The sequence below is a fragment of the Anarhichas minor genome, unplaced genomic scaffold, assembly GCF_050575085.1.
Source record: "Anarhichas minor isolate MPS153535 unplaced genomic scaffold, ASM5057508v1 ptg000003l, whole genome shotgun sequence".
Classification (NCBI taxonomy): Eukaryota; Metazoa; Chordata; class Actinopteri; order Perciformes; family Anarhichadidae; genus Anarhichas; species Anarhichas minor.
In genome coordinates this window covers 15,386,344-15,414,025 of record NW_027466449.1, presented here as the reverse complement: position 1 = coordinate 15,414,025, position 27,682 = coordinate 15,386,344, and the positions used below count along the sequence as shown (strand labels likewise).

General features: G+C 42.3%; 1 protein-coding gene across 1 annotated transcript; it reads right to left on the bottom strand.

The window, feature by feature from the left end:
• Positions 1 to 130: 130 nt before the first annotated feature.
• Positions 131 to 27,673, bottom strand: LOC142948319 (uncharacterized). The gene is made up of 17 exons (XM_076090281.1): positions 27,552 to 27,673; positions 26,370 to 26,432; positions 25,083 to 26,265; positions 24,717 to 24,969; positions 23,955 to 24,257; positions 23,611 to 23,785; positions 7,374 to 7,887; positions 6,730 to 6,889; positions 6,467 to 6,583; positions 6,246 to 6,347; positions 5,917 to 6,085; positions 5,186 to 5,807; positions 4,919 to 5,072; positions 4,736 to 4,825; positions 4,451 to 4,646; positions 488 to 3,652; positions 131 to 216 (listed from the first exon to the last, which is right to left on the bottom strand). Exons 2-17 carry the CDS (start codon positions 26,407 to 26,409, stop codon positions 131 to 133), a joined length of 7,329 nt encoding a protein of 2,442 aa, XP_075946396.1. The 5' UTR covers positions 26,410 to 26,432; positions 27,552 to 27,673.
• Between the last annotated feature and the right edge of the window lie 9 nt (positions 27,674 to 27,682).

Here is a 27,682-nt window from a genome sequence, read left to right as displayed (position 1 = left end):
TCCCCTTTGACTGGACCTGATCCTCTCCTATCTGGCCCCCTCCAATCATCTCTTGTGTCTGATCCTGGGCCACTCCAATCTGGACCCCTCATATGTGGACCCAGGCCTATATTTTGACTCCTCTGGCCCCTCATATCAGGACCAACAACACCGGGTACTGGACCTCTCCAATCTGGATTTGCAATGTTTGGAAAGCCACCACCCCTTGTTTCTGAGCTACCCACACCACCCATATCTTGACCAGGCGGCATATAACTGCTTTCTGGCCTTCTTAATTCATGCATAGTTTCTGATTCTTTCCGGTCAGTGCCATGCACACTCCTTTCAGCCCTAATATCAGGCCGTGGCTCCTTGAATTGTTCTCTAGGTCCGCTATTGTCTTGTCCACCACTTTCATTTTTTATGTTTGGCCCTGGTTCTCTCATGGGTACATCTTGCCCTCTTTGTAGGGCCCACCTTTCATCTGTCATTGCTCTTAGAACTCTACCCTCTGAGCCTGTAGTTGCATTTGAATCTAAACTCCTCTCTCTTCCATGAGCCTGAAAATACCTTTTCGAAGGGCTCCTTTCCTCTAAAACTGGACTGCCATCATGCCTCGATTGCCTCTGAACTCTTCCTGAACCCCTAAATGATGGACCTGGTCTCCTTGTATCTGGACTTGGATCTCTTACACCACCAGCCCTCACAGCAGATCTCATACCTCCAGTATGTGGACTTTCACCCCGATCTTTTTGGCCATCACCTCTTCCTATAATATCTGGAGCCTGTGTGACAGCTGTTAAAAGAATTTGTCCTCTCATTTCTGTATCGCTGGGTCTCATATCAGGGCCTGGGCCTTTTACTTCTGGGTTCACACCTTGCATACTATATAGGTCTCGTGTATGTGATCCAGGTCCCCAAATGTTGGGACTTATTCCTTGCATGCCTGGATGTCTCATATCAGGTCCTGGGAATCCAATTCCTGTTTCTCTACAATCCATCTGTGGAGTCCTATGTCCAAGTTCTTTCACATCTAATCCTGCATTCCTGATACCTGGACCACTCTTACCAGGTCCTGGATGCTTTCGTATGGGGTCTATTTCAGTTCCTGAGCCCTGAACATCTGTGCCTGTAGCTTGATTTGAAAGTCCTCCCCCTTGACGCAGAACATCTTGATGCTTTAAACTTGGAATTTCCCCTTCTATCTGTTTGTCTGCCTCTATCATATCCTTTTCTCTGACACCTGGGCCCTTCAGATTTAGGGCTCTCAAAACAATATCTCTAACATTTGATATTGGACCTCCAACAGAAGGCCACAGCATATTGGACATTGTTGTTTGACCTCCATCAGGCAGATACTTATTTTCAACTTTAACATGTTGCGTTGAGATGCTGATATTCATCAAAGGATCTCTGATTTCCTCAATTTTTACAGAGTTACTATTTTCTATGATGCTAGGTTTCACAAATTGGGGCTCTGGATCAGGGCTATGAGGAGAATCTCGAATGGGTGGATCAATTTCTCTTAAAGGGACTGTACTGTCGATTTTGTTCATAAACAGAGTCTCCTGTTGAGAGGGTTTATCGACGTGTGTAGAAGAACCACTACCTGTGTCATCATGGCCACTGACTGAAGTTTTTTGAGGCTCCTGGGATTGTGGTGGTTCTGAAGTTTCAAGCTTCACATTGTGACGAAGTTCATTTGAACAGGGAGAAAAGCCTTTAACAGTGCTCTCGACAAGATTACTTTTATGTCCATCAGGGTCATTTTTAATAGTAACCGAGGTAAATGATGATTTGTTACTCTCTGCAAGTTGTCCAACAACAGAGTCTGAAGAGTCTGGAGCATTACATAGAACATTTAACGCAGTTGATTTCTCAAGGACTTGTGGGGAAGGTCCTCTGCTCTGCCTTGGTGAAAGGGACCCTGAATCTTTTTTTCTAGGAGATGATGGGGATCTTCTATGGCCATGAGAATGTCGGCGTGTAGTATGCTCTTTACGGTGCCGACCCTGGCTTTCAGACTGCTCTCTAGCTCTATGCCTTGACCTTTCCCTTTCAGTTCTTCTGTGTCTATCCCTTTCCCTACGTCTCCGGGAATGTGAAGGAGAACGCTGCTGTGATCTTGATGAAGGACTTCTATGGCTGTCTCTTTCACGATGACTTCGCTTCTTTGGTGATAGCCTTCGCTTTCTGCTGTGGTATGAATTGGGAGTGCCCTTGCGGCCGGAACTATGTCCTGATCTAGACAAAGATGAATCACAAGTCTTTGAACTGCCTCCTTGAAATACATCATCTTGCATTTCATTAAAAAGTGTTTCATCCTCAGGATCATAAGCTACATCGGAATCTTCAATCTCTCCAGCAGAGGAATAATTGTCATTTTCCTTAACATTGTCCTGTGTTTCATCTTGCTCTGCAACAGTATCTGTATCATTTTCTAAATTAGGGATGGCAGTTGAGTCTTCTAGCTTGACTGTTTGTGAATCCACATTTGAACTGTCCACAGTCTCTGTAAGGTTGCTGGTCTTGTCTGTTGATCCTGACAGTTGACTGAGAGGCAAAGATTTTTGTGGGGGAGACATCAGGGAATCAGAAACAGAAAAGTGAGCCATGAACAGACCCACAGCCTCTCTCTGTTGACGTAGTGCTTCTTCCTGCTCCTTCAACTGGCGTTTTTGCTCTTCAATCTGCTTATTCAGCTCCTCGAGCATCCTCTGTTGTTCAGTTAGTGTTGCAGCTGAGACAACCACAGTGCCTGTAGGAATGTTCTGAATTACTTCAACTGCGGTGGAGGTTTGTGCTGGAGTTGGCGTTACAATCTGGGTAGAAATTGTGGTTGGGCATGATGGAGAATCTGACGTTTGAGTTGGAACAGGTGGCTTTGTTACAACATCACTTTGAATATCTGCAAAGATGGTCTCGTCCTCTGGATCATAGGCCACACCATCATCTACAAAGCCTGATATTGCAGGGCCATCTGCCGTAATTGTTTCTATGCTCTTAGGGGCAACCTGTCCATATCCCATTGCTGGATCATACTCCTCTTCTGGGTCATATGGTCGGTCAAATTCATTTTGTTCTTCTTCTTCCAGTTTTTTTACTTTGGATTTCTGTCCATACTGTTGGACAATTGGATCCACCATTGATCCAGACACCTGAGAAAACAATGGGACCTTCTTAACAGTAACTGTTTTTGTTGTTGTAGAACTTCTGTCAGAAGAGACCACGGAGTCATTATTGCCAAACAAACTCTTTAAGATAGTCTGCAACGGTGTCTTATTACTGGATGTTGTTGAGGGATTCTTGTCAGAGATGGTGGACTGAGTGGCAGCAACAGCAGCTGAGGTAGAAACAGGAGGGTGTGCTCTAATGGAAGTCAAACAAGGTGGCATGGTCACTGAGCCAGAAGAGGAAGAGTCCGATGGTGACCCAGGGCAAGGTGGTGTGCCAGGAGGTGTGGTGCTAGCAGGAGTCTCTGGATCGTATGGTTGGAATATTTCCAATTTGTCAGAACCATAGAGGACTGGGGGTTTTGGAATCCACATAGGGTCTTTGGACATATGAACTTTTGGTCTCTTCTCTTCAATTTCCTGAGGCAAGCTTCCAGGACGTTTCGACTTCTGGATGACTGCCAGACCCAGGAGAAGATTGGGCCTGTTTTTTTCAAGCCCTGTGAAATAAATAAATAAATAAATAAATAATTAGAACAAGTCTAAATTAAACAATGATAATTCGCTTTTGTCTAAATGCTTGACTGGCAAGTATTGTCAGAAAGGTTAGATAATTATTTAGATACACAAAATATATGGTTTGGGACCACTAATTGATTTATCAATAATTACAGAAACTCAGAACCAATAATAATTAAGATGACAAACCGTCAACATGCTCAGCTGACACCAAAACGAACCATAAACTCATAATTGACAAATTTATAAAATAAAACTGTTTCTTGGTAAACACCTCTACTAGCTGGTGTCTGTACTGTCAGCTGTTTGCTAGAGTAAAAACTGGATGCATTCTGGCAATATGCTCATATGCTACGGGTTGTTGATAAAAAATATTATGGTTTTCATTATATATCTTTTCTTAGAGATAAAACGACTTGTGCCCATCCTGCAAGATAGCCCCTTATTTAGACCAAAAGAGGGTGTACATTTTTTATTAAAACTCTAAGTTCTCAAGAACTTATGGTGGCTCAGACAAATGTGCTTAAACCTATGTGGCTCACGACTGGGATAACATTTGTCTATTTTATTCCAGTAGATGAAACAATTCCCCCGTCTTCCTCCCTCACTCTGACCCCTTAAACCAATCCAAATTAATAAAACGGGATAAAATAATTTGGTGAGAATTTGCAGTGGTTATTCTTGGGCCTTGGAGGTGTTGACATAGATACTCGCCCAGGCCCAATAATGCATAAATCTATCATAAAAGACGGTAAGCGGTAGTCAAATCATTAGCACACCTGGTCCGTCAAAAGGTTGTAGCATGGATGGGATTGATTCCTTTGCACTGAGTGGGACAAGGTATACATCCTTGATGGAACGGCTGCCATTGGCAACCACACCATAACGTCCTCTGCTGCTGAAATAGGAAAACAGGGAGACATAGGCCACCTCTTCCTCCTCTGTTGCAGGGTGAAAACGGATCACACATAGCTCCTAATAAGCAAAAAACAATGTAAAATATTGATTAGATGTCCGATATTATTGTACAAGACACATAAAGAAATACTAAATCTACTGCTTGCCTTTGTAAGAGAGCTTTTTAGTTTTGCAACATAGTCCCACACTGTTTGAGGCAGGATTCGTCCTCCAATTTGTATGGTATCAGGTAGATCCTACACACAAAAGAAAGAACATTTTCATATCTTAGTCAATTCAATGACAGATCTTTTTGATACAATAAAAGTTATTATTGTGCGGTACTATACCATTTTGAGGTTTTCAGCAGGTCCTGAAATCAGATATCCCTTGGTGACAAACTTGGCCACAGAGAGCATGTTTAGGAAGCCTTTCCACACGATGTCTTGCTTGGCCAAGAACTGAGAAGTCTCACCCTCAGCTGGGGATTCAGAGATCACGGTCCTGAGACACAAAACACAACAGCACAATGACAATCATATCCACACATTATGCACAAATGTATACCACTTAAAACAGAATAACATTGTTATTCTATTCTACAGTTCTTCATATACCTTGAAGATGTGCCATAGACTCTGGGATCCACAGAGGAAGATGGCTTCATTAAGATAGATTTAGGTAATGGTCTCATGGGTCGCGGAGAGGGGGCTGGTGCTGAGGGAGATGCAGAGATAGTCTCTTTAAGAGGGGCATAAGGGACTGATTGGTGACGGGTTGTGTTACTGGGACCAGAAGTGCCACTAGACAAAGCAGAGAACCTGCTTGCTGCAGTGCGGGGGTCACGCCTTGTGATAGTTACTGTGGAGACAGCAGGGATCACAACGGGTGTGTATGCTCTCTTTCGTATAGTAGTTTTAGGAGTGTCTGGAGTTGGTGATGCGGGGGACTCCATGACAGGGGAAGCAGGGGAGTCTAAAGTAGGGGAGGCTGGAGAGTCCATTATTGGGGAAGCAGGGGATTCTACAATAGTTAATGGTGGAGCGTCAATGATAAGGCGGGATGAAGGGTCAATTAGGGACGATGTTGGCGAATCCATGTCAGGTGAGTCAGGTGGCGCCCGCAGAGGGGAGTCATCTCCTGCAGTCTTTCTCCAAAGGGGTTCGTATTTATTTCTTGTTTCAGAAAGCTTAGGTTTTTTCTTTGTGGGTTCCTCTTCCTCCCCAACTAGCATTTGGCCTTTGGGAAGAAATAAGAATCTATTAAAAAAAACTAGGGGTAACAATAGTTGGCAACTGGATACTAATGTCTATTGCACAGCTATTTTAAAACATATTTTTCAAATCACCTGTGCATATCTTGCATTTCAGGTCAAAGAGGTGAGCTTTGTGCTCCGACGTTGTGTCCTTCAGCATACAGGTGAGAATATCTGGTATAGCACTTCCCTGGCTTGGCTGGCTTGTTCTGGTCTTGAGCGCAGGAGCAGGAAGAGATTTCTTTTGTTCCTGGAAAGAAACCTATACAGACACAAACACACACACAGAATTAACCCACAATGGTATCATAACATCCATGGCCTTTCATGGGAAATCTTTATGTGAAGCAGGAGAGAGAAAATAATGATCATACAAAATTGTTATATTACACCAATTGAATGCAAATGAAACAAGTACCCACCGTGCTTCTATTGGGTCTAGCAGGATTCAAACTGGGCAAATCAACCTTCACTGCTTCAGGCTTCTGCAGCAAACTTGTCGATTTAGCAGCAGCATCCTTAACCTAGATACACCATGGAAAAAGATAATCACCTCTAGAACAAACACTGCTTCAACCTTCAAGTTCAAGCATAATATCTGATTTTGTGTTGGTAGTTGTATTTTACATCTATTACACTTTACCTCTGTTGCTTCTTTTGCACTTGGCTCTGATGCTTTGGTAGCCTGCATATCCTTCTGGCTCATCCTAGCCAGTCTGAAGGGACTGATCTCTCCACGTACAACCCGACACAACAAACCCTAGAGAGAACCCATAGCTGGACTGTCAGTTTGCTTAAAACACAATTAACTATGAGATTAGTTAAATAACTTGTACAATTTCTGCATTGTTGCGAGTAGTATTTAAATGTAAAGTAAGGAAGGCCGCAGGACAACTTCAAACAAACCTTGTTTCTTGGGTCTTTCAGGTTGAACATTATAGTTCTGTACTTGTTCATGTATTTGCTGTCTGTGTTGCGAAATATGTCGAACATCTCCATCTCAATGCCCGCGACAAGCTTTGCGATTTCACTCTCAGACATCTCCAAATCGTCACAATCAGACAACCTTGACAAACAAAAAGGCAGTTAGTCGATGAATTTGTTGTGCATCACTGCTCTAACAAATCAAGATGCAATCTTTACAGTTTAATTGTTGCAAAAGAAGTTATTCCTGGAGTCTATCATGTCATGTCAGATAACCACACCCACTTCCATATGAAGCAACGTCAACAAATATGACAGCTACAGCAGCTTCGAAAATAGAAATAAGGCATGGGGCACTGAATTTGATTTTGGCCATTTTCAACCATGACATGCATTGTTTTTTTATATGTTTCATCACAGCAGGATCATATCTTTTAGCTTATCGCTTAAAAAACAAGTTTAAGTGTGCAGTTACTCATTAAAACTATTAGAATTAGAATTAGAATTCACTATTTTGGCTCCTGCCATCATTACTTTTCATTAACTATTCATAGTGCTCATTTTCAGTTTACAAATCAGATCCATCAAGAGAGTGTATTATGTGTAAATAAAAAGACAGCTCTCACCTTTTAGACAGGATGCTGGAGAGGGAGCGCTGGATGCTCTGTCTGATCTGGTTATTGGGCTGAGAGGGCCTGGAGGAGGGAGCACTTGGTGCAGGTGGCACCAGCAGATTTCTGGTTTCGTTCAGCAGCGTGGGGGCTGACGAAGGCTTCTGGCCTGATGCTGAGGATGACACGTGGCTGGACGAAGGCTGCGGTGCAGGCTGCTTCTTCGGTATGACGTATGTGGTCTTAGTGACCATAAGAGCACCTGTTTCATGATGTCTGGGAGCTGAGGTGGATGGAGTAGCTGGAGACGGACTAGATTTTGCTGCTTTCGGTGGTATAGAGGGATCTGATTGCTGCTCAGGCACACCATGGTTGATTGGCTCTTTTCCTTGAGAGTGGCTCGGTGGTGGGGCTGGCTCAGATGCAGGCTGGGCGGAGGGAGCTGCATCTATTGAGGTGTCCTCTGGAGGTTGTTTCGATGGAGTAGCAGCATCACTGCCAGCCTCTTCCTGTTTACTGTCCTTTATAGCTGTCAGAAAAAGAAAAAAAAACAGCAGGGCATTTTGTTAATATGAATCTACTAACTGACATAAAGCAACACGTCACAACATATGCAAATCAGTTGAAAGTTAAAACACGTATTAATCAAATCGGCTATCCATTTTCCCTGTGCAGGACTCACACATAACACAACATGAGTAAGTATTAGTTACATTCTGAGTGAAACCGAAGTTAGAACGTCTTTATCTTTTGTGCTGTGACCTATTCCCCAGTGAAACTGAATTTATGAGCGGTGTACAGTTACAACAGGGAGTTGAATCTAATCCTTTGTATTTACGGCTGAAAAGTGGGCGGGCTTAGACTGTAGCGCTGCACACAAACCTCCCTTGTCATTAATAGTTGCAGATGGATATCATGATATTATTGGTTGAAATTGGTCAATACTACCTTATGTAAGCACACATATGATTTACAGTTAGAAAAGATGATCAGAATCAATATAAAAATACGAAGAAAGCGAATCTTAATGAATTGTTTTGCATAATATGACAGAGGGATGTAATTGAAAAGAGTTTTTTTTTAAATTGAATCTCGAATTGACATGTTTGTCTGTATCAGAAATGTTGTGTAAACAGACCCTGTATTTGGAATTATGATCAGCAGAGATGTACACAAAATGCTGATTTTCCATCTGCAAACATATACAGTTTACATAAATCACGGATGAATGAACGAATGCCTATTAATTTATTGTATCATAACACTATTCCACCGCGATGACCAAAGGAAACGCAGCTGTCCTTTTTCTCGTCAAGTTAAATATTATTTTCTGGTGTTAAAAACTGAAAAACTGTCATTAAGTACACATTGATACTCGGTTTATAATGTACTTCACTTTTACAAGTCAACATAACCTTTTAACATGAATATTAATACTGGTGTGCCTTCCTGTTCTTTACCGAATAATTAAAATACTACTTCTCTGGCCTTTAACACATTAAAGATAATTACAGAATTTCCATTTATAATTATATTGTGTCAACTTTATGAATACTATGACACATACTTATATTTTGTTTTTACAGTAACACAAATGAACCACATTCTTGACACGTCTTCGTTATTTGTTGCACTGAATGAATGTTTAGATTTAATGCATTGAAGATTCAACACACTGGATTTACACAAGATAAATCTTTTAAAACTATTAAACTGCTTCACGTCATAATTTATCAAATTCATTTTTGTGCAGTTATGTTTCTTTATTTGGAAAAAACAAGTCAAGACACAGTTAAGCATAGCTTCCTGCTCACTAAACCCTTTCATGCATACTTGCTATTTGAGATGCTGATCAAGAGGTTTTTGAGTTCCGCTTTGTGTTTGTTATTACATGGATTCCTGGATATTCATTCACGTTTTTGTGACTGCAACTTGTTTGGTCATGGAAGGGAACCTTACATGGCTAAAATGCTTCAAAGTCCCCAGACGTTTTCATAAGAAAGCTCCAGGAGACAGTTGACAGACTCAGAGAAGAGTTCCAGGGCGAGCATTTAAAATCATCATCCCACATGGAACAATCTCAGAGAGCAACACGTCTGTCGTGAAGGCACAAACATTTGGTTTGGAGTTATTCCTGGTCTCCTCCAGTGATGCACAGTTCTCTGGCAGGATGTGACAACATTCACCAGCTCTGTAATGTCTCTCTAAACATTGTTGGCCGTATGTGACATTTTTTTAGTTACATTTTGGAGGATATGAATAATGAGCATTAAATATGTGATTACTGAGGCAGAACCAGTATGTTACGTAATGATAGTTTAGGACCTGTGAATGCACTTCACGCCGACTACATATTTGAATTGTATCCACACAGGAAAATAGTATATGATGCTTTCAAACTTTTGATTAATATGGCAGTAGTTGTCTTTTGTATTTGTAAGCAGAAGATAAAACAGGTGCGAGTCAACAAATCAGAGCCAAGAAGATGCCTTGACTTGAAATTGCAAATATGGACAACAAACGGACACTAAGTCTTCTCCTAACATCTTAAGAAATCCACATGTAAATAGCAGAGAAACAGAGACAATCCTGTTATTTCTAGTGCCATCCATCTAAAAGTTACTGTGAATTTAATACTGATTCCTCTATATGACCTTCATAAGTAAACGAGACCAGCGAGAATATTGTCTGTTTCTATATAGTTGTTCCTAATGCTTGTCATCGGTGCCACCTGGTCGGATTCTGTGGTCATGCAGCTTCACCAGGAACTCCTTCAGCTCAGACTCCATTGGGGCCCTTCAGCGGGGACCAGCCCACCAAGGACAGACCTAGATCGGGCTTCGCTGCAGCCTTCGACTTGCGCTCGTAAGCTCCGGCAGGGGGAGGAGAGCTTCATGCCCGGCAGCAGTGTCTCCTCCTCCTCCGGCCAGGAGCTGAGCTTCGCTGCTCTGCCAGTCCCCACTGGGAGCTAACACCAGAGACACCACGCTGCTGGAGACCCGGGACGTATTGCTGGGCCCGCTGGAGGGAAAGAGAGGCACGGGAGAACCAGAACCAGGACCGTCAGACCCCTGCTGCAGTAAAATAAGAGGTTGTCTGAATGGAATCTGGTGCTCAGAAACACTACCGCTTTCGTCCACAGGGACCGCCAAGAATGACAGGAAAAAGAAAATTCCTTGTAGTAACTTTGACGAGAACAATTTGTTTTTTGCTGTTTGTCAACCCAGACCTGAGAAATGCATTTTCCTAACTCCGTTTAGGGTATTTTAAAATACAAGGAGAGGAAAGCGGTGATGAGAAGTTTGACACAAATGTTCTCCTCTACATATCTATGAATGTAAATATAATATAATATTGGTTGTCTGACCCAGAATTACCACTAAAGATAGAAACAAAGACGATGTAAAACCCCCCCCATGTACAAATCTGTTCATAATGCAATATTTCCATATTATATAACTGTGTTTCAAGTTCTCCTTGACCAATCAACACGTCAAATTAAAAAGGGAATACCACCCTATTTAACCATGAAGACACTAATATGTATTTTGATATATTTAAGGTTTCTAAATCTTTAATGTCTGGTTTCTAGTGTGAGTGAACAAAGTCCCACACAGAATTAGATCTGGTTTTACTGGACGGCATTAGACCGCACAATAAGTAAGTGAGGAGCTTAGATACACTGAAATTCAAGCTGACCTCAAGCATTGCAGCTGTGCAACCACAGTGAGCGCTGCAGAAGTTGTGTGTAATGGATTATTAGCGTCATCCATTACATGATCAAGTGTTTGAGGATTTAAGGTCAGGAGAAAAAAAGCCAGCATGGAGAAGATGAACACTGCAGGGTGAGATATCCTGAGCTAAGATTAGGCATTAGGCAAAGTGACACTTTATTTATCCTTTTAAATTCATCCTCTGTATCCGATCCATCAGAACTGTTTAGGAGCAGTGAACAGTCACACCTGGAGAGTGAGATAATGTGGAGTAGTGTTCCTAAAAATCAGAGTGCCCTCGAAAAGCCCACACAACACAGGGAGAACATGAGCGTAGAGGTGTGAGGTTGAGCCTCATGGAGATGCAGTGGGTCAGTCACATCTGTGGTGTGCAGTTCCCACTCCAAACCTTCTGTTAATGTGGTGCTCAGATGACTATCACAGAAGGAATATGTGCAGATCTGCCTTCTTAGCACATCATAGCGCACCGAACAGACTAACACGCTGAAGCAGTGCCATTGCAAAATGTAAAAAAAAAAAAAATGCATTGTGCAGAAGAGAAACAAGGACACATCCTTTTACAAGATTTGAAAACAGGAAGTGAATGATCCTGGTTTAGAGGATCATCTGTAGACACTTGCTGCCTTTAGACACCGACAGACAGGTAGACGAACTATGAATGAATGGAAAACTGATATAAATGAACCGATGAAAGAAGGAAGCGACAAATATTCAAGTCAGTCACTTTCTGTATCTATGAGGAAAAGAAAGAATGAAGAATCTTTATTTGCTATTTACTATTAAGCTATTGTGTGTGTGTGTGTGTGTGTGTGTGTGTGTGTGTGTGTGTGTGTGTGTGTGTGTGTGTGTGTGTGTGTGTGTGTGTGAGAGGAAGCAACAAGAGCATTTGTCTCAGTGAGCATGTCTGGTTTCTAGGTATGATGCACAAATCTTTAAATCTTTTAGAATACACAACCTATGAAACTACGGCGCATAATCAGGTAAATCCCTTCTTAATTAACATTTAGATCAACCCAACAATTCAAACTAAATCATTTATATTCATGGAATTCTTTATTCCGGGTATTCTTAATGAAGCTTCATTGAAAGTTAAAAGAATATATTTTCTTTCCCATTTTGCCTTTATTCCTCTGTGAGTGACTTTCTGCTGTTTCCTTTAATTCTAATCGTCTCAGTCACTTCATTCACAACATGTCCAGCCAACCATCTCCCTTGGAGCCAATCGGTCCTTTAAATATCAAGTGTATTCTGTCGTTCTATCAGACCTGCCACTGTGCAGCGCAGCATCTCCCCACCACCACCATTACCTCCAGGAGATTCACCTGACAGTTTCCATCAACCACCTGCTGGCTTTACTCCACCACCAGCAGCGTCCTGACTCCGGGGGATCCGGTCCTATCTCGTATCTTCATATAACTTCATGATTAATGAAAAACCCCTCTGTTACTACCCTCAATAAATACTGTTATACACTTCCAACTGACTCCTCCCTATTAAACGTTCACATTTTACTGCTGTTTTCTTGTGTTGCCAGATGTAAACATCCATTGAATCACATTATGGCCTAAAAACTGGAGTTGAGTAAATAGTAGCGTTAAACTAGTTAGTGTTGTATCCGTAATGAGATCACGATCAACTAAAAACATCCCCAGACCATCTCGTGTTTATAGTGGTGCTGTTCTCTTTTCCATGAAACATCTCCCCTGTCGCCACTTCAATTGAATCAGCTCCATAAAAGCCCTCATCTCTCTGAACAACTGTTCACGTTAGAAGCAATTTGAAGGTGCAAGATGTTTCTACTTTCCTGGAATATATTTTTAGAAGGAGACTCACAAACATAACTCTCATGTCGTCACCACTATGACTCTGAAGCTTTGAGATTACGGGCTTGTGGACGTTTTCTCTGATGCTCGTGATGAAGATGTAATAACATCTGTTGTCTTGACATTTAAAATAGGAAGTTCCTTGTGATGGCTGTAGGCACTTCTCCTGGTTTCAGACCTCTGAATCACTGCTCACATCTCAGATTTGTTCAGCAAACTAAATGGCAAATCAGTGTGCTTGTCAATAGATACTAACAACAAATCAAAAGACTGATCTGTAATATCGACTTTAACGAGCCTCCCTTTGCACAAAGTCACACTTTACACTTCAGCTTATTTCATTTGACCGACTCGAACTGGCGAGTGGTTGCTGTCATGGGTCTCTACCTCCCAACATACCGGATGTACACACTTCATCATTTCTGAATGAACCGTCAGTACACAAGGACCAGTGCTGTCATAAACTAGGTTGTCAGGCAAACTGATTGGACCTATAAGAATTTAAATTCATTTTTTCACAGCTCATCTAAAAAGGTGCAATCTGGACAGAATATTTGTGTAAAACATAAAAAAAAAATGTAATATTGTCATCTGAATGTGAAGAGTTTACATAATTGACGTCATGTCACAGACATCTGTGTTGTGCTGCAAAGATATCGACTGAAAAGAGCATGCTAACCAGCTAGCCCCTTATTTTAGACTGTTAGGTAACGTCTAACGTTAGCGAAGCAAATCTTTAGAGCAACCAACGACAACAAAAACTGTACCGAAAAACATTCCAAATGGGGTTGATTTATGGCTAAAGCTGAGCAGGAAGATTGTTATTTTGACCGTCTCTCAGAATATTTTTTAATAACTGATGACTGTAAATTTAGATTCAATGGACGCAGTAGCAGACAGACTGAGGAGGGGAAATGCGTTTCCCTATTAGTTTGGAGCATGTAGCTACATCTTACACAGTGCACCGTTAAGCCTCATGTTTCATGGCTCAGTGCTCGTGATATGCTGCAGTGATGAAAACAGCTGGAAAGACAATAAGAGCAGTCGTATGTGATGTATTGAGGCAGCTGACACAGCACATTAGACAAGTATGCTGTCCTTAAATAATTAAGACACCGACTGAATTTCTCATTTCAAAAACATACGAAACTATTTACAAATGGTATTATGCACTATTGTGTGTGATATTATTAATATTTAACATCTGCCTTTGGTTGTAACAACATTTGCAAATGTGGAAAGAATAGATTAGTTTAGTTAGAGTATAACTGCTCTAATTACATAACCGAAATCTCAGGTGTGATGTTATTTTACACTTCATATACCAAGAGATTTGTTAGGTGCGAATGCGAGGACAGTTGATTCAACAGAAGGTATATAGAGGACCAAAAGAAGGCCACTGCTCTCGATGAAAAGTTAAGGAATCAAACGTTAATACAATGCACCCTGAGAGGATCATGATTGTGTGTGTCAAATGTCAATGTCATGGTAATCCATCCACTAGTTGTTAAATATATTTCAGTCAGGAACAAAGTGGTGGAGTGATCGAGTTGCCATCCATAGAGTCGCTCCAACAGCACGGCCTAAAATGAAGCCCTACACAGATGTTAGATAGTTCACTATTTATGAAATGCCGAAGCTCCAACAGACCAATAGTCCAGCGCTTCACGGTGGCGACGGGTGTCTGTGGAATGTCAGATATGTTTGTTTGTTCTTGTTTTGTGTGTTCTGTTGTTTGACGTCTGTCTTCAAATGCAATGTCTCCAGAAGTTAGCGTCACACTGGTTCCCTCGACATTTTCTACTGGATTTTTGCAGTTTGTTCGTAAATGAACACCACTTTTATGATTTGTGAAGCGTTAATACTTGCGCCATACTAAGTTTAACTACACCACAGTCACATGACTTCACGTCACCACCCCCCAAGATAAAAGTAGAGCAGCTACTTGTTAGCCACCGCCTTTTTTAAGACACCCATGAGTGGGATATTTACTATTTTATATTGTGGAACAAAACGTGAAAATCTCTTTAAACGTGTGTTAACCACAGACCATATTTCAGGCAAAAACAAAACATTAAAAAAAAATCAAATGACTTCAAGACGATGGAACCGAAGTGCAAAAATGCCAACTCGTGACCGGGTTTTAGGACTCATTCCTGCAGCACTCTTTAGGCTTTGTGTTTAACAGACACTGGAGAGCAGCATCAACCTTCTCATCAAACTCCCACGAGGAAGGTTAGTGTTTAACCTTTCCTTTACCAACTTTTGTTTTACATTACAGTCTACACTAGTGTTTCACATGAGACTAAATCTCACTGTAAAGTACTTCATAATGTGTCTGGAGACAAAAATGTGGGAATCCCCCTCTTTAAAAAAAAAAAAACACAGCTTCTTTTGTTTTGATTTGTGTCGATTCCTCCATCTTTCTTCCCGTTTACATGCGAGTTAACATGTGACAGTTCATCACTGGAGGGCTCACTGAAGGACAACGGGGTCTTAAAGGGGAAGCTATGATTAGTCCTTTCATGACATCATTCACCTCAGGGACAATCGACTGTCAGGATGAATAAGAAACAAGATGTCGGGTCTCACTGTTGTGGGGAGATGGAGAGTTTGTGTACATGTCAAGCTGCTGCACTAAGATGTCACTCAGTGTACTCTGTCAGGCTGAGAGGTTGGTACTTGATTGGTGCTTTGAGTCATGTGAGGTTTTGAGGGAGAATATGTACTGTGTGTATTCAAGCCATGTGTATGACTGGAAGGTGATATGTTGAGTGGGTTTTTTCTACTCTAGCACACGTAACTCCAGAAATGCCACCAGAGATTGTGGCTATTTAATCATATATCTGTGTTAAATACAACACAGTTATACAACAACACTATACTTTGGAATGAGAATGCTGGAGAAAACTTGAATATTTGAGGTTACATCATCTGTACTATTCTACATCCCTGTTATTAAGTTGGACAAGGAACAATCATTTATAAATACAGCGAAGGCATATTCTCTCTCGTTTGGCCAGTAGAGGGTGCTCGTGTTTCACAATTAAACGTTGAGGTATTGAAATGATTAGACCGTGGTAAATATGCAGAGGACATGAAAGCTGTGAGGGCGTGTGATGGAGGAACAGCAGTAAAGGGGTTTAAAAGAGGAAACAAAAAGCTACAAGAGAGAAAATTAAAATACATTTTGGCTAAAATCTGACATTTATTGGCTGCATCTCTCGTAGAGAAGCTTCGGATTTGAACTCCGCTCCTTTCTCAACACCAAACATTACACATACTAGTATGTGTGCACCGGCCCACAGTGAAATAAACATGTTAGTGTTCCAGAGTGACTTGTGACTGCTGTAACCCTCAAGCTGAACCCGACTGAGTCTAAACTGAGCGCTCTTTGAGGGAACGCAACATACAGAAGGAAATGATTTGTGTCCCTGCCAAGCCAAACTAAAAGTGTCATATTCAAGGGTTTAGTAATACCGATACCCCCTTTAATGTGTGAGCAGATGTTCTCCCGGTGGACTTCACACCAAACCATTGAAGCGTCATATGATCGATTAGTTTGAAAAGGTTCAACTAAATAAATAAATAAATAGGCCTCAGTGAGGTCTCTTCTCTGACCGTGTCTAATGGTTTTGTCTGATACAACCATACCGTCATACTCGTGTAAAAGTCTCAGCTGTTACCTGTGGGTTGGTTTAAATCATCCCACGATGGGAAGACTGAAGACTTTGTCTCTTCAAGTGACTTCAAACATTAATTTTGTTTTTTTCTTGAACGACAGTTTTCTGCCGACAACCAATGAGATTTCAGCTTACGGCAGAGGGTGAAGACAATGAAGAAGAACAATGTGGCTCTTTGCAACAGCAACTCGCACCGACAGTTTAGAGCAGAAGAGAGAGACGTCACGAGTTTGCTCAAGTTTAAACTGATAAATTGGTGATTATGGTGCAAACTTCAAAAAATGAGTTGACTGTCAGTTTACCTATTGATTTGTCTTAACCATCTGTTCAAATCTTTTTAAAACTAATGTACAACACATTTAGAGGAATACATCAAACTACCAAAGTATTTCTGAAGCAGTAATTATGAATGTAAAATATTTTGTGTTGCCTCTCTCCCTGTTGAGCAATGAACATGGAGCAAAATAAATGGCAATGAAGTGTTGAAGAAAAGATTTTCTTCGCTGGAGCCTCAGTGGAAAAATGTACTGTAGTCCCCCCCCCCCCCCCAGTCAACATCTCCCGTTTGTTATGTACTTGACCACAAAGGATAAGCTACTTTGTGTTAGAAGTTAAGGTGCTGAACATGACGGTTCAGGTCCCGGATGAGGACCTTTGATGAATCTTTCCATCTATTAAAAAAAAAAGGCACAAAAAATACCCCAATACGAATACAAGAAGGAGAAGATGCTCAGCAATAACACAGCATGTTGTGTCACAGGATCTTCTGTTTCGTGTCTGGATAATTCTGTTAGTTTTCATATTTTACTTTTCCAAATATATTTTTAGAAACAAGTGTCGTTATGCAGAGTTTGTAACTTCCCTTAAGCTAGATGTTCCTATCATTTTAGACAAAGCACTGAAGTATGTGATTTAACATTAAACGGTACTATGACAATTCCCTCAAACAAGTTGTTTTCTTGATACTTTACTTTACATGAAGGAACAAATTAGGCATGCTGCTCTTTTGATAAAACACATCTGGCTGTTTTGTAATCCATCAATCCACTCAATGTGACTGATTAACTAAACAAGTTCTATCCCACAACATCCTCCCAAACCTGCTGAAACACTAAATGAAAACCAATTTAACACCTTGACCGTAGTGCACTGTGAAGTTGCACTTGGATCTGATCTGTAGTTAGTTATGCACGTCTCCCACTAATAGTGAAACTCAAAAAAAAAAAAGAAACACAGGTGGGGAAACTGAGACCTGGTCATCAGTGAAGGCAGCTCCTTCCCCACAGACTGTGGGTGTTAGCAAGCAAACGCTTTGCTTGCTGGTCCATGAGTGTTGAGCAAACATTGAAACTATCTGCTCGTGAATTAAAAATGAAAACCCATCGTCATCTTCTTTAACCGAACGGCAACACTTTGCATTCTTTTGTTGGATGTCTCTTTAAAAATCAAACAGAACTTAAGGATATTTGTTGTTGGTGGCGATGCAAAAAAAAAAAAAAAAAAAAAGTTGAATTCTGTGTATACTGATGGAAAACAAAACAATTTGACTTAAAGGGGACATAAGCTAGTTTTCAGGTTCATACTTGTGTTTGGGGTTTCTACTAGAACATGTTTACATGCTTTAATGGTCAGAATACACATGATTTTTCTCATAATGTCCCGACTGAATAAACCTGTATTCACGCTGAACCGCTCCAGTTTAGAGCCTGTCTCTTTAAACCCCGTCCCAAAGAAGCCCAGTCTGCTTAGATTGGCTTGGGAGAAAAATAGGGCGCAATGGTAGTTCTCAAGCTGTGGGTGGAGATACTCAGATGGGGGGGCGGGGGACGCTATATTCTAATGTGCCTGCAAGTGACATAGGAGGAGGAGCATCACATCACGCGAGTCCACAATAAAAGGACTGGGTTGTCTTATTTCAGTGTGTTGGTTGGTAGGCACTCCAGAAACCCAAATGTAGGTGCACGAGCACTGAAAGAGTTTTTCATGACACGCTCCCTTTCACACCGAGGATCACTTTGAGGTCCAGCAGGAGCAATATCCTCTGCTGTCATCTTCAAAAGTTTTAAAGTTTGTGTCACTCCGACAAAAAGGCCACACTTTCCCGAGATCCATGATGGCGAGACCACCGTTCATCAGGGCAGCGCCTCTCTTCACCAGGCTCTGTCTGGGCCTCCATCTCCTGACCTCAACCCCACTGTGACCCCGTGAGACGCCCTGCAACATAACAGCTGGAGACTTAACCTCTGCCTGCAAAGGGCGAGCAGCTGGTTCAGGACCGTCTCCAGACATGTGGCAGCACCCCCCACAGCCGCACATTCAGAGGCTCATTGGCTCCATGAGGCGTCAGGATGAGGTGGATGCAACAGGTGATCAGCAAGATGGACCGCTGGACAACTATTGCAAATGGATTTGTCGTTTAAGGAAAATGTTTTCCTGTTATTGTGTTATTTATTTTACGGTAGTGTTTTGCGATATATTTTTGCCATTAGTATAGATCAAAGAGATGAGGTTCAAGAAGTATGTATGTTTAAATGGTGTTTACCCAAATTACATAAAACTATTTAATATTTTCTTACTTTGTCTAATGTCTAGCCCTACATGTGATTATCTTCTGCCACTACCTCGATATGAAAGTGATTTACTTCAGAATTGAGATTTCATTGGAACTACTTTCTCGTTAGAATGAAGTTCCAAAGCAAACAATTTACAGCGGCGTAGTGCATTAGTGTCGCAGCAAAGAGATTGGCCCTGCAAGCTTTTTCACTGATGTTTGAGAAACAGAATTAATAATTAATAATTGAATAGTATTGATCAATGTGACCCGTCTGTCATTCTTTGATTTTTATATTTTTTAAAGGGGAATTTATTTTTAAGGGACACGGGTAACAAAAAGGTAACAACGGTCAACTTTGTTAGCTTTTTATTCTTTCTGGTTGATGGGGGCAGATTTATAATTGATCCAACACTAAAGCTTAATTTGTACTACTTTTAACAGCCTTTCACAATATTTGCAACAGGGTTTGTATACATGGCAGATGTGTATATTTTCAGTTTTAAAACTTCCAGACTAAAATGCGAGATTAAGACATGTGACTCCTGCTGTTTAAGCCTCTAAACCAGGGGTCCCCAAACTTTTTCCTGTGAGGGCCACATAACTTTTCCCTTCTCTGATGGGGGCCGGGGTCAGTTTGTAACAGAAAAAGTGTGACGATCGCAGGGGTGCCTAAATGTAAACATTTATTGTTTTCCAGAAAGCCACACATAACCAAATATTAATAACCCTTTCCGGGATCTTCACAGAAAAAAGTTCAGCTGAGCTTGGCGTACAAATGTATTCTGCTGAGCTAACAGTCCACTTTTTAATTAAATCAATTTTTCTCTTACCTAACCTTTTCGCCATTATTCCGTTCTATTTGACAGGGGCTAGTCTAGGATTTGCGTGGCCAGACTGAAAAAAAATCCTAATGCGTCTCTGGTATTGTTCAGGGGGCCGGGCCAAATGTGGAGGCGGGCCGTATCCGGCCCGCGGGCCTTAGTTTGGGGACCACTGCTCTAAACCTTAAAGTTACTGTGAGGAAACAGTCTAAATTAAATAATAACGCCTCTATAGCACCAACAAGTAAATGAGATCATCAGCGAGAAGATTGTCTACTTCTATAAAGTTATTCTTAATGCTTGACATCAGTGCCACCGGGTTGGATTCTGCACAAAACCAGATGAAGTCATGCAGGTTCACCAGAAAAGTCCTTCAGCTCGGCCTCCAGCAGCGACCAGCCTGCCGTGGACAGACTCAGATCCAGCTTCGCTGCAGCCTGCAGTCCAAAGCCCGGAGCAAAGCTTCACCTCGCTGCTCCGCGTCTACCTGCTGAGAGCCAGTATCGACACCGCGCTGCTGGAGACCCAGGCCGTATTGCTGGGCCTGCTGATGGGAAGGGAGGCACGAACCAGAACCAGGACTGACTGGAGCAGACTGTCGGACCCCTGCTGCAGTAAAATTAGAGGCTTTCTAAAGGGACTCTGGTGCTCAGAAACACTGCCACGGTCATCCACAGGGACCGCCAAAATCAACACAAACTGAAAGTTCCTTGAAGTAACATTAACTTATTAGGAATGCAGAAATCTGTGTGGTGTATCTTGCTGACGATTTTGGTTCGGTAGTATTATCCCATTACATTCTGCCATCTATTTCTGCTGATAATTGACAAACTACAGTATATTTGTATATATTTCCACCTCCTTGTATGTACTAGCTGTAATAACAGTTAAATTAATATTTTATTTTCCTGTAAACTGATTTTGGAACCATGTGTGTGAGCACATTGAGAGTAAATTAAAACTTGAGTCAAATTCCATGTTTGTGTACAAATACTTGGCCAATAAAGCTGATTTGAACACAAACAGTAGAGATACTGCCTGCTGTATGTACCTTAATATTGTATACTTTTGTTTGTAAAGTGTACTTGTGAAAAGGTGTGTGTGGGGGGGGGGGGGGGGGGGGGGGGGAATGGGCGAAGAAGCTGGCCAAGGGTACTCAAAAGGAAATTAGTTTTAGAAAACCGAGATGCTGTTTGCTGCTCTTTGTATGAATATATAGAGAAATAAGGATACATATGTGGAGGTGTACGCAGAAACTAAGGGGTAAGAGGTTCAGAATCAGAGCACGGTTGCATTTGTTATTTTCCACCTATTAACAGAACTAAATGTGACTGATTACCCGTGTAGGCTTCTTTTACCACCATACCTCTAAAACTCTACAGAGATGTCTATCCTTCATCTCTAGAGTTTGTATGCATGTGTGGTGAACTGTACGCTTTCTTGGTTTGCAGGAGGCTGAAGTCTTTTCCCAGACGCTCGGAGGAATGCAGCATTTTTCAGAAAGTGACCAGCTGACCCATGGAAATGTGACAACCAACCTCTCATTTACTGTTGGGTGAACTCCGGGTGGAACCTCATTCTAGCTCTGCACTGATGAATCCTCCACTCCCCTCTGCAGCAGCAGGAAGTCAACTCCTCCTCCACACCAGCTTTACCGTCCCTATGCGTTCAGAATGCTATCCAAGATAATACTGCTCTGGGAATGCGTGTGTCTGTGTTGATGGATAAGGCACTGTAAGTTGCAGCATGATGTCAAAGTTTTCCCTGATACAGCGTGACAGAGGGAGAAGGAAAAGTTATAAAATGTTATGTTGTGTGTTATGAGGTGCATTTCATGGATTAACTGCAGCTATTACTTCATTTTTCTTTTATGCAACTGCAAAGAAAGGAAAAGAAAAAAAGAGAATGAGATGTTGCCTGATCACTAATAAATGTTCTGTCTGTGCGAACAAACCGCTGGTGCATGAACGGGGTCTTTCTACAAAAAGACAAATGACTTTCAGAAAAGCACAAGGCATGAAGAGGTGGTGAGTTTTTCTATGTCTGGCCATCTTGCCAGAACTTGGCAAAGCCCCTTGCGCAGTGGACACTTCCACTAATCTATAAACAAAATAATAATCTAAAGTTTGTTTTTAAGTATTCAATCAGCAGTTGAAAAAAGGTATCACAAGGCCACTTATCACTTCAGAGATCCACATATCCGTGATGAGAGTTAGGGATGTCAAACTTTTGAGTATCTGATTTTAAAAAGTTGTTACGATATTTAAAGACATAGCAAATAAAATGTGCAAGATGTGGTTCAATATTTCAAAATGATGAGCAATGTTGTCTATATGTGAACATCTTCCTTAACTTTATGTGAACATCTTAACTTTAGCCCTGTTTTTCCACTGACGAGCTCCCAGATCAGAGCCCGATTGTCATTGGCTCGTTGATCCACACTTGAGGTGTGTGAGAACTGTTCAAAGATGCAAACCAAGAGGCTCACAGCAGACGCATCCCAGATATCTAGCTACAGCTAACAAGTGAAGACAAGGGTTGAGGGGTTGCCTGGAACTGTGTGTGTAGGTTTGTTGTTGCACCTAGAGGAACATTGATATATAATAAAGATGTGTAGAAACAGGCTAGCTTGTGATATGTGAGCCAAAAACCACATCAACAAGCACTACTACGGGTTTGGTATTACGCAAATTACCGAGTGACTTCTCGCACGCGTTTTCGTGACCAGTAGCAGTTTGGAGACCAAACGGAGTCAGAGATTCCTCACTTTCTCCCGGTGAAAGGTCTTGTAGTGTTTGACTCCATATGTCGCCGGTCGGTCATGTAGTGTGAAAACCACGACGACTTCAAGACTCCAGATTATAAGACTGCAAGTTGAGTAGAGTGACTGCACAGCTATCTGATGAATTTGTAAGTCGTGTAGTGTGACAGTTGGCCAATGCTGAACATGTGAAAACATACTGTATGCTTTATGTGCACTGGAGGTTATGGTGAGAAACAGACGCTAAACCTGGACTGTAAAGCATTCTTCATACGGTCGAAGGCCAGCAGCTTTGTTCTCCGTACGAGGCATGTTTCTAGAATAACTTAAGTGTTGACATGTCAAGCCTTCCTTTCTAAGGAACTGAGATTCTTGCAACTCATTCAGTGATTGTGTCATTTTCTTCAGTGAAAACCTTTTGAGTTTGCAAAGTCAGACAAAAGTACCATCGGAGCAGTGTTTCAGTACACTGGTACCGAAGACGCCGTAAAGCACCCGGCACTACCCAACACACAGTGGCTCTGTTTTGCATTTTCCAGTTAAACCACTTATGAGACTGGTTCCAATGAGTTTGTGTTTTGTTGAATGCTTTAAATCCCGACTAGTCAAGACTGTTTTGGTACATTTTGGGCATTTCGAATAAACAAAGGAACTATAAAAGTGAAATACTTACCCACTGCTGACCCCTGCTACTTATCAGTCATCCCAGAGAGAGTAGGTGTCCAAGTGTGCGTGTGTGCTTGGGTGTGATTGTGTTACGTAGTGCCACAGTTCATAGAGGAAGGAAAATCTGTAATGCCCAAAGAGGCACTTTGTGTATGGTGTGTGTGAACTGCTGTGTGATCTGAATGTGTATGAGTAGCGAATGGTACATACACGCTGTGTTTAACTTAGATGATGGTATGGAAGTGGCCTGAACTTCTGAGAGACTGGGGTCGCAGGCTAAGGGAGATGCAGCCTCCTCGTGCCCATCATCTTCCTTCACCTCCTCTTCACCTTCCTCCTCAGCCTTTTCTGCTAATCTCTTAGACATCCTACCCGACCTCTGACCCTGTGATGAAAATATTTAAACGGGTCAAAAACCAACTTCACTTCATAGTATAGAACAGATTTTCACACTTTGGTTTCCGATTAACATCACAAACAAAATGTAGAAAAGACTCAGCAGGAAAATACGGTATATTGCCTATACACTTTAAATGTCGCCCTCAATTGCTTACCTTAGCGGTGGGTCTGGCAGCGACAGCCTTTTTCGGTGGCCGTCCTCTGGGCTTGGGCACCTTTGGACCAGAGAGGGTCTTCATAGTGACGGCAGCGTGCTGCAGGATGCAGTCAGTGCCACAGTAAACAGAGTCCTGTAGGGCTTGTCTGGAGCACCTGGGTCCAATGCACAGAGGAAGCGAGCTGTCTGTCTCCATCTCAACTTCAGTCTCAGGCTCAAGCTTAGGCTCAAGCTTAGGCTCAGGAATAGGCTCAGGCCTCGTCACAGGAGCCTCCTCCTCCTCAAACACCAACACAGTCTCCTGAAACCAGAGTCTCATCTTAGAACACAACGGCAAACTTCTGTAGTGAACATCAACTGAGGAGTAATAATACAAATATAATACTGTGATCTCATACTTGCTGTCACACAGGAATTAGAGAAATATTCAACCTAATAACTACCTCAACAAGTTGAACAGCTATATCATTTTGTATTGTAGTAACTATATTACATTACATTACAGTCATTTAGCAGACGCTTTTATCCAAAGCGACTTACAATTCAGATTCTATCACATTTCTACACCGTAGAACTACGGGAGCAATTTTGGGGTTAAGTGTCTTGCTCAAGGACACATCGACATGCGACTAGCAGAGCCGGAGCCGGGGATTGAACCGCCGATCCTCTGATTGAAAGACGGCCCTGCTATCCACTTAGCCACAGTCGCCCACATATTAAGCTATCTGGAGATCACTGGCAACCAAAATGGAATTCTAACCTTGAGGTCTTGCTGCTCCTCGTGCCCCTCCTGTTGTCCACCAGGAGGACTCAGTGTCAAGCATTCGGGGTAGCTCAGCTCAGGCTCCGGTTGAATGTGAAGCTCCGGTTGTAGTTGGATTTGCTTCTTTGTGGTACAAGGAGGGCAGATGTACTCTTCCCCTTTCCTCTCCATCTTACGGCCCTGTGCCGCAGTGATACCAACACAGTTGCCGTGGAACCACTCCTGGCATCCGTCACAGCAGATCATGAACCTGTAAGCGGTAAAGAAAAAAACAGTAGCGATCAGGAAGTGAAACGGGCAGACGGTTGAGGTATGCAAACCTCCGAAGCCCAAGAGATCTTGTTACCAGAAATGAGCATATACCCGTTATCTTGTTTTTGTCGACAGATGCAGTACAGAGCATTGGAGTCAGAGCCCTCTGCATCAGATATGCCTGAACATTTCTTAGCATATTTCTTCTTCTCCTCCTCCTGCTCCACCACCTCCTCCTCCTCCTCCTCCTCCTCCTCTGCGTCATCATACTGGCCAGGAGTCACATCAGTAATCTGGTCTAAATCAGTGTCTATGACTATGTAGTCTGAGCTTGATTGCTGAGTGGGACTTAGAGTAATGTCAGAGTTAGTAGATGATATCTCTATTTCAGCAGAGCCATGTGGATCATTTTCTTTTACCTCCTGCTGCAGCTGCTGTTGTTCAGCTGGATGAACAAGCACCACCTCATCATCATCGACAACGCTTGATTGAAGCGCAGCCGCCCTGCCCCTCCCTCTGCCCCTTCCTCTACCTCTGCCCTTTCCTCTTCCTCTGCCTCTCCCCCTTCCTCTGGCCTTTCCTCTTCCACCTCTCCCCCCTCTAGCTCTCGTGTCACCCTGCCTAGCTTTCGATGCCAGTTGCTCTTTAATCTGCATCAGAGTCATTTCATCACTGTCCTCTTCTTGACTAGAAATCAACACCACATCGTGGATGTCCCCTCCCGCCACATTGTCAGGAGTAACAGGCTGCGAGATCTCCATGTCATCAGACGATTCAATATGATCAGGCACCTCTGTGTCTTCTATATCCTCTGGACGAGGGGCCTCGGTGGCATCAGTAGCTTCCAAAAGGTCAGGAACTGCCAGTGCATCTGACATTTCCATTGACAAGCCCTCGTTCCCGCCGAGCAGTGAGAAGGCAGTGTGGAAGGCAGAGCCAAAATCTTGCCATAAGCTGGGGTCAAGGCTCCCTCCTGCAGAAGCTTCGGAGGCCGGTTTGCTCTCCTCCGATACCGGTGATGACGGGGCAGACCACTCGAGCTCATCGAGAACACTCTTAGTTGCACTATTAGCTCTCTGGGTGGTGCAGGTTTCTGGAGTGGGCGGGGGCGTCTGGTTGGTTCGACGACTTCGGCCTCTGCGTACAATTGGAGGACTGTGGGTTAGCTCTCCGACTTCATCAATAAACTCCCTTTTAGCGATGGTTGTCCTCCTGAAGCCCCAGGACTTCTTAACCTGAGACATGGTCGGCCTAACACTCGACTCTGCCTCTTCTGACTGGCTCTGCTGTTCCTCTATAGAAAGAAAAACATAATAAAATCAACCAAAATAAATCTCTTTCATCTATGGCGACAGGTTGTGCATCACAGAAACTCATAGACCAAAGAATCTGGTTTACCTGCATTATAACCATCGGTGTCATTCTCCGTTGGGTCCATTTCGGCACCCACAGGTAACGCCGCTGTCAACACACAAAGACATAATTTGTTAGTACACAAGTTCTAAGGAATTTTAACTATTGAGCAAGTTGGATGAGGACTAAATGAAGAAAAAAGGTACCTCTGGAAAAAAATTTGCAGATGGCTGCAAAGGCCTAAATTTCAGGATGTGCAAAGAGTCATTCCACTTGTCTCTCCTTGTAGATGGCTAAATTAGGAGGCAAAAATAAGCCCCACGCACAAACCATAACAGTAACATGATTAAGGATATCAGTTGTTTTGTGAGAAGGCTGGAGCTTTAGTTCCCCCCATTCTACCAATGAAGACGAGAAAAGCGATTAGATCAAGGTAATAAAGACACTGGGCCTAACACATTTGACATGCAAAAACATGGAATATTAAAGTTCCACTTCCTTAATATTGCATTCTATGTTTAATAACTTAAATATAGAATAAAGGACTGTAAGGCTGGCTATCCACATGTTTACATGGGTGAATCTAACTGGGTTGAACACGTTGCTCTGCAAATGAGTGCATTTTAACAACACTTAACGAAGGAACACAATATACTGTTTCCAGCGTTGTGTCTAATTAACGTTTACTTCAATCCAAAATTGTCTAATTTCATATTTTTCGCTTGTTTCCAAATGCGTTATTTACTAAATATACCCAGTGTTTACATTATCTAACGTTGGTTTGCTGTTGTGGGGCTGAAGACCTGACCCATCTTTATGTCTAGGTGCAGACTCAGCCTGGTGCAGATGGTGTATTTATCCACAGGCGTGACGACTATGTGGGCAATATATGTACTTTAAATGTAATTGACCTTGTTTCCAAATCAGACATTAACAGCCCTTACTTATGTCACTACCAGATCTCAGTCGACTGTGAAAGAGCGGAAACGAAACTTCCTTGTCCTGCAAAGCCGCAAACACCCGAGTTATTCCGTAAAGAGAATAGAGGAGTATCTTTTCTGGCGACGACCAACGCTGCTCTCTGCACCTAATTTAAGCTAACGTTAGCCACTAGCTGCTAAACTAGCTGCTAATAAATGATACGTACTGCGAAGCTAATTGTTCCGAAACAATAAGTGCATGTTGCAGGCTTGTACGACAACACTGTAAGAAACACTGGAATCATACCTTGAATCTTAATTAGTTTCCAGTTATATAATGGATTCGCTCAGCTAGCCAGCTAGTAAGCTAGCACAGCCTTCCATTTTCTCTGCATTGCTTTGCCGTTTTCGTAATCTCGCGAGATTTCCTAGTCACAG